Source organism: Bos taurus, chromosome 5, assembly GCF_002263795.3.
Source record: "Bos taurus isolate L1 Dominette 01449 registration number 42190680 breed Hereford chromosome 5, ARS-UCD2.0, whole genome shotgun sequence".
In the NCBI taxonomy this organism is placed as follows: domain Eukaryota; kingdom Metazoa; phylum Chordata; class Mammalia; order Artiodactyla; family Bovidae; genus Bos; species Bos taurus.
Window position 1 is genome coordinate 4,066,633 of NC_037332.1, and position 7,779 is coordinate 4,074,411.

Below are 7,779 nucleotides of genomic sequence, written 5' to 3' on the forward strand. Positions count from 1 at the left end.
CTAACAAGGCATGTAATTGGTAGGTTAACAATATTATATACTATTTGTTTGACACTTTGTGAAGACTTTTAAATTCATTGTCAAGTTTAAATCTCACCACAACCTTGTATGATGAAAATGTTATTGACATTTTACAATGAGAAAACTGATTTACAGAAGTTAAGTAGATAAGGCAAGTTCACAAAAATAGTAACTGGTAGAAGGGAGGACATCTGACTCAAGAATGTATGCACTTAATCATATTTTATGGCTTAGCACATAATATGCAGATTCCAAGTTATATCAAAACATGGTACCAGTTTATGAATGACAAATGTATACACTGCACAAAGGCTACAATGGAAAAAATTACATCCTACATAAAGAAAAAAAATTTTGTCATGCATGGGTCTTAAATAGCTTAGGCTTTCAAAATCCTCTATATCTGTCAATTTGTGTTTTTTAAGGTGATAGAATACACAATAAAAAAAATTTGATGTGGACAAGTACTGGCTAAACACTCATCAACTAATAAGTTAAACTAATACTTAACCCTCTGCTCATAAAAATATAAAGTGTGATTCTATGAATGAATTCTAAAACTATTTAGTAGTATTCTGATGATTATATACATTAGAAAATCCTTATTTGTACCTTTCTGGAAAGATACATATCTATATTTTCCTTTATTCTGGAAAGGGAATTATAGAATCAGACAGATACAGATAGATAATTTTAAAGTTTTTGTTTCTTTGGCTAAAACTGTATTTTGATAAAGTATAAAGGTAAAAGATGCCACTCTATTTCACAGTGATGAGTTGGGGGGTACAAAAGACTAACAAGATACAGGAAATTTTTCTTATATTCAAATTCATAACTAATATGATTAAAACAGCTGACACTGATTGAATACTTGCTTACATGTAAGAAGCTGTCACAATGTTTTTTTTAAACTATCATTTAATTTTAACCATTAAATAGGAACTAGCTTTATTCCGATGAGGAAACAGAACTGTTAAATGTTGGATCTAAGATTTAAGCCCAGATAGGCAGGGCTTCTCTGGTGGCTCATATGGTAAAGAATGTGCCTGCAATGCAGGAGTTCAGGGTTTGATCCTTGGGTTGGAAAGATCCCTTGGAAAAGGGCATGGCAACCCACTTCAGTATTCTTAACTGGAGAATCCCATGGACAGAGGAGACTGGTAGGCTACAGTCCATGACGTTGGCAAGAGTCTGACAGGACTGAGCCACGAATACTTTCACTTTTCATACTGGTTCAAGATCCCATTATTTCATGCTGCAGAATTTTAGGAAAGGCTTCCTTTACCTCCATCCCAGTATTTAAGGTAGATCAGGTTTCGTCTCTCTTCAACAGAGAATATTCCTAATTTTCTCTTTGAATTATTTTAGAGATATATATGATGATCTACTTACAGTCACTGGCTTAATGGTCTCATAAATGAGATAAATGCCTTAGGTTCATGTGATCAATACATACGAATTATGTCTTTAGTGCCTAGTTTTTCATTCAAAAAAAAGACTCAAAGATAAAAATTATACTGTAATTTGTTTCCTTGCACCATCTAGTGGATTTAAATGACAACTGCGGGGCAGTGGTATAAATGATTATAAGTCAATTACACGTCAATTTTCAAACATCCGGAGAACAAATGCTAAAACTGTACTTCAGCTCATACCACGAACATGCACATAGTTGTCGTCTGTCTTTTTTAAGACGGAATTGATCAAGCATAGGTGCTGAATTCCATAGCGAATACTTAAATTTGTAAACAAAATAACATAAAATAGCATCCTTAGCACCGTTTTACCACTACAGATAATGAAAGTCTAACATATCTTAGTTTCTTCCCACCCATCTTCCTGAACGCCACTTGCCAGGCAGCTGCGCGCAGGGATGAGCCCCGCGCGTCTGCGCGCCGCCCGTGCGCAGGCGAGCTGAGGAGCGGAAGTGGGGAGGCGGGGCTAAGCCGGGAGCAGCGAGCGGAAGAGACCGCGGCGGCGGAGAGCGGCACCCACACCGTGTGTCGGCGGTGAGTCCCGGCCAGCCCGAGCTGCACGTCCCAGCCCCGGGGAGACGCCGGAAAAAACGGAAGGACCTGGGATTCCAGAGCAGTCGCCGCTGACTGCTGCTCTCCTGCCGTTGCCGCGGCGGAGGCTTCCGCACTCGCCGCTGAAGACGCGGCCCTGACAGGCCTAGAGGCCTAGGCGCGGCCCTCCGAGCCCGACGTGTTGCCGCCGGTGCAGCTGTGAGTAATCCGAGCGCTCTCTCCACGGCCGTTTACAGATTAAAATGGAGGAAATTTCCTTGGCTAACCTGGATACTAACAAGCTGGAGGCCATCGCTCAGGAGATATACGTAGACCTGATAGAGGATTCTTGTTTGGGCTTCTGCTTTGAGGTGCACCGGGCAGTCAAGTGTGGCTACTTCTACCTGGAATTCGCAGAGACTGGTAACGTGAAGGATTTTGGCATTCAGCCAGTTGAAGATAAAGGAGCGTGTCGCCTCCCGCTTTGCTCCCTTCCTGGAGAATCTGGGAATGGGCCTGATCAGCAGCTGCAACGCTCACCTCCAGAGTTCCAGTAGCCGCCACGTGAGAGTCCGAGGGTGACCAGGACAATAACATAGACCAGTCCTGTGGTTTTGAGAAGTTAGGTAGCGAAGTAGAAAAAAGCAAAAAAAAAAAAAAAAAAAATCAGACAAAAGTTCCAATTCCCATTGAAGATCCTACCCTTTAAAAACCCGACGTGGAGAATTTAGGAATTCAGATCCTTGTATAAGTGTATTCCGTTGGGTCAGCTTTGAAATCCTAATCGGGAGGAGCTGTACTATGGATCCAGCTCGCCGTGCCGCGGTTGATTTCTAGTCCACAAGAACCCTGTACTGTCCCCGGTGCTCAGGTGAGCAGCTGTGCACCCAGCATATAAAGTTCTTTGGTTCCTCAGCCTTTCTGTCTGCCTGGTGTCAAGGGCTTTCTGGGTAACTGACAGTTTGGACATAACTGATGGACAGGCCTTTATCGTTGGGCCGCAGTGGGACAACACCTCTGATCTCTCAGCCTTGGGTTTCTTCAAGACAGATGCAAGTCAGTGATGAGAGCTGGATACTAGGCATTCCAGTCTAGGAAAACTATGAAAAAGAATTCCTGACCAAATCTGTAGGAGAAGCTCTGTGGTCTTGACTGCAAGGAGAAGAAAAGCTTAAAGTCACCAGTTTCCCAAAGGTCCAGCATTTAAAAATGACGTCAACGGACTTGGGGACTTGGGCTAGCATCTTGCTGAACAGGGCCTGCTTTCTTGCACCGCATGTGGTGGCATAGGCTTAGCAGATGGACAACTTGGTTATCCAAGCAGGCTGAGGATTGAGTAATGACCCCTTGGGGAGGTAGCAGGGCCATCTGCAACTATGCACGATCTTTCAAACTGCAGGATTCTTAACTGGATGTATTACGCTGTGGACAGCAGTTCAGTGGGGCATTTTCCTACTCTTGAGTCACTAGTTACCTTGCCAGTCTATGGGTCTGACTTGGTTATTATGCCAGGTCACTACCTGCCTCCCACTTTTCAGGGCAGAAGTGAACTACGGAAGAGCATCATGGCTAGCCAGGAGGCTGAGCTTTCAAAGTTGAGCCCAGAGGGGACCTTTTCCAACTGTAGTCAGTAATGTGCTGGGAGCCAAGGAGCAATACTGGGTCATCTCTCATCTGACTGTGCAGTATCCTATCGAACACCCCTGTTCCTTGGGTTGGGCAGTCACAGGGTTTTGTTGTGGTGAATATCTACACGGTCACCACCTGCCTCTCACATGGGGCAGTGCTTTCCCCTCAGTCCCCTTTGGACTTTCCTGACAACAAGAGCTGTCCTTTTGTTGCTTGAAGGATGGGACCTTTCAAGGAAAGGCCCCCCAGAAACCCCCTGGTTTTAGAGAATGGGGTAGGGGAGGATGGGAACTGTGAGCTGTGTATCAAAACTACTCTCCACTTGACTCCCTGATTGAAGTTTATGCTGTGTAGAGGGGTGGGAGCCCCCAAGGTGAGCAGGAACGGTGCTGCTTTATTTGAAATGTTTTCTTACCTCATTCTGTGCTCCAGTAGGGGGCCCAGCCTCATTTTTCTGGCTCGGCCCCACATCCTCCAGTCCCTGCTCCACTGCCTATCTGGTGCAGCTCATCACCCAGGGTGCTGCCTGCCACTCTTCATTAATGCTGACCAGTTTTAATTTATCTCTTGATTCTCCTGCTTCTGAAGCCTGCCCAGTTTCCCTTTCCTTGACTTCTTTTAAGTTTGTTTTGTTTTCTTGTGTTTGTGAGAGAGAGCAGAATCTTTGTTATGGCTCCCTCTATTGGGGTTGGGATGGGAGGAGAAAGTAACTTTTTTTTGTATATGATAAGCAGTGTCATACCTAAGCATTTCTCCTGTAGGACTGCCTTGCTGGTATGGCTTCCTGCTGTGTCTTACTTTCTGAGAAGTTTTATCTTCCCACCTCCACTTGGATACTGCCTCTAGGACCTGAGCAGAACAGCAGTAAAGGACTGACACACAGGAATGGAGTAGGTCCTGATCCATTTTCTCTAACCCTTGCTGTGCATGTATCCTTCCTTCTCCCAGAAGGAACTGTTTGGACTGTTCCTTGGACTGATTGGGTTGCACTCTACAGGGGTAAGGGAAGCATAGTAATGGGGCCTCGAGGCTGTTTATTGTTGCATTCTCCCTTAGCGTTGTCCTGCTCAGGGTCAGGGCCTAGCTACAGATTGGGCTTCCAGAATTGTAATAACTGTTTTTTAAAGTCAGACCTTGGCAAGAACTAAAATAATTTGGGGTTACATGCCCTTGACTTTTTAATAAACATCTCTTTCTAAGGAGATGCAGAAGGAAAGGAGGGTCTAAGCGAGACTCTGGCCTACCTATAATAATGTCTGGGAAACAGGCTAAACTTAAGGTCATGGTCCACTCTTACTTCAGAGAGGGAGCTCAGATTGTGACATTACTGTTTCCTTTCTGGCCTTTTCTCCTGGTTAGAAGGAAGAATTGGAAATAGTTTTGAGTAGTGGTTGGTTCATATTACCTCCCTCTTGGTTTGTGTTATTTTTTTTTTTTGCCCCCCCATTATTAGGGCAGTGGCCCCCTGATTGAGTATGAGGTGGGCTAGGTCTAACAGGTGCCCTGAGGGGATAGACTATTTTTGTTTTGAGGGAGAGAATTCTCCCTACCATATAGTTGACAGTGGTTAGGAACTCTCCCTTTGCTTACCTATCTTTCCTCTTAACAGCAGAATTCCTGTCCTAATCTCCTCATAAGTGTATTGCTCACCCTGTAATTCTATTATGTATCTGAGTGTGTATGTATGGGGGGGGAGGGGTTCTTTACAAATTTCTGTGGTTTGTGACTTTTTCTTCCATACATTAGTTCCCATCACCGCATGCCCAGGGGCCATTGCCTGGCATTGTCGCATGCTGGGATCATTGGGGAAGTATAGTGAAACTCATTGTCCTTTGTTTTGGAGAGTCTTATTTTTGCATAAGTAGTCCATCCTATACAGATTGCTAACTAACTGTGTATTCCCCTTGCCCCTATGGCTGCTGGTGTAAATAAACTGCATCTCCTCATGGTAAACGATGACAATAAACAAGATTTTAAAAATGATTTTATTTGGACTCTATCTTCATCTTTAAAGATTGTACATGTTTCTTGTGTTTTCACATGGTGAAGTAAATATTGAACCACTGTTGACCCTTGACCTTTAGTCACTTTCTCCTGAATAGGAGTTTTATCAGAAGAGGAATTTTATTGCTTCATCTGGTAGTTCACATTTAGCTTTCTGCAACAGCCAGTGAGAGAGAGAAACTATACAATCTACCATAATAAGTAAGAAGGTGGTAAAATATAATCCAGTCCTGTCACTAAATAAGTCCAGTGTGAAGGATAGTTCAATTTAAATTGTACTAGAGGTATCTTCCAGAGAAGGCAATGGCACCCCACTCCAGTACTCTTGCCTGGAAAATCCCATGGACAGAGGGGCCTGGTGGGCTGCAGTCCATGGGGTTGCTAGGAGTTGGACACGACTGAGCAACTTCACTTTATTTTTTCACTTTCACGCACTGGAGAAGGAAATAGCAACCCACTCCAGTGTTCTTGCCTGGAGAATCCCAGGGACAGGGGAGCCTGGTAGGCTGTGGTCTATAGGGTCACAGAGTTGGACACGACTGAAGCGACTTAGCAGCAGCAGCAGCAGCAGAGGTATCTTCAGAGAAGGCAATGGCACCCCGATGGGCTGCCGTCTATGGGGTCGCACAGAGTCGGACATGACTGAAGCGACTTCAGCAGCAGCAGTAGAGGTATCTTAATATATACATATTCTTGCTCTCAGAGGCAAATAATTGATGGTAACAATGAGTCAGCCTTTCTAAAAGTTAATGTTTTTCTAATACTTTTCATTTTACTCCAAGTGTTTAGGTCTGTAATTTTGTTTTTTAGATTAATTCAGAGATTTTTTTTTCAATTTATTCCAGTTCATATTCCAAAGTTAGAGCACTTTGCCTGGAAACTGTAACAGTTGCTCCTTAGTATCGATCAAAATCACTTATTTGCTGAATGTTCTGGGTCTTTAAACAGCCCAAAAGTGTAAATAATATTTACATGAATAAAAAGTATCGTAGAAATGGGACCAGAGGGAACCTGTTGAAGTAGTTATCTCAGGGGACCTTACTGACATGTGACATGTATTTAGTCACCTAACACTCTTGGAGCTGCTGCAAATATTTTTGGATCCTATTTTGTATATTTAGATTTGAATTAATATATTTCATGCTAACCTACTTTTCCGAAATGAGGTATTTGCAAGATCGCTACTAAATCTACTTGATGGCAGGATGTACAAGATTATTTCTGTTCATGTTTTCTAACTAATGATCTTTATACTTAAAAAAGTACATACCCTTTAACTCCTTAGACACTACATTTTAACTGTGGCATGCAGCATGAGGTCAGGAACCACATAAATGATGTTGACAGAAAATGAAATATGCTCAAGTAGTAAAGGATTCCGGAAGAGCTTTCTTTAAATATATTTTAATATTAGTCTTTAATTATGGATAGTGAATTGCTGGTTCTCAGAGATAATGTCAGACTTGGAAAGTTTTAATCGGTTGTGGAGGGCACAAGCTTCCTGATTCTTAACACATTTTCCAAAGAAAATATTTGTTATAGGTAATTCACTGGTTCAGAAAGATAAACCTGTAGATTTCTTGGTTTTGGTTTTTCTATTTTGAAAATTTTGATCCTTGCTACTTGAGCCTAATTGAACATATGTGAGCTGAAAAGGAAATAGTCACTTCAGAGATGAGAAAATGTATTCAGCAGCAGTGACTTGCCCACAATTTAAAGACAAAAATACAAAAACAAAAACAATGCTAGTGCAAAGCCAGTGCACTTTGTTGAAGCAAGAGAATTTACTAACTGAAAGGACTAGTTTTTTAAAAAGATAAATTACCTTTAGAATGAAAATGTGATGCTAATGAAAACTTTAAGACAATGAATGAAAACATTGAAAAAGTGGAAAATACATTGAACAAAAGTGACTCACAAGGAATTTTTATTTTTAATAAATGTAGTAATTTACATCTAGAACTTAAAAAAAATCCTGTTTCTACCCAAATACACATAAAAATACTAGGCTCACAGAGTTTTACAGACAGTATAGCAAGAAACAAAAATCATTATAAACTCAGTAATAGGAAGATGTTAGCAAACCAACTCCAAACTTGATCAAGTCATGTTAATCCCA

The 7,779-nt window shown here is 41.9% G+C and overlaps 1 protein-coding gene across 1 annotated transcript; it reads left to right on the top strand.

Moving 5' to 3' along the window:
* Positions 1-1,902: 1,902 nt before the first annotated feature.
* ATXN7L3B (ataxin 7 like 3B) lies at positions 1,903-5,639 on the top strand. The gene is given in 1 exon segment (NM_001078161.2): positions 1,903-5,639. A coding segment is annotated over 1 exon segment (294 nt). The 5' UTR covers positions 1,903-2,290; the 3' UTR covers positions 2,585-5,639.
* The last annotated feature ends 2,140 nt before the right edge of the window (positions 5,640-7,779 follow it).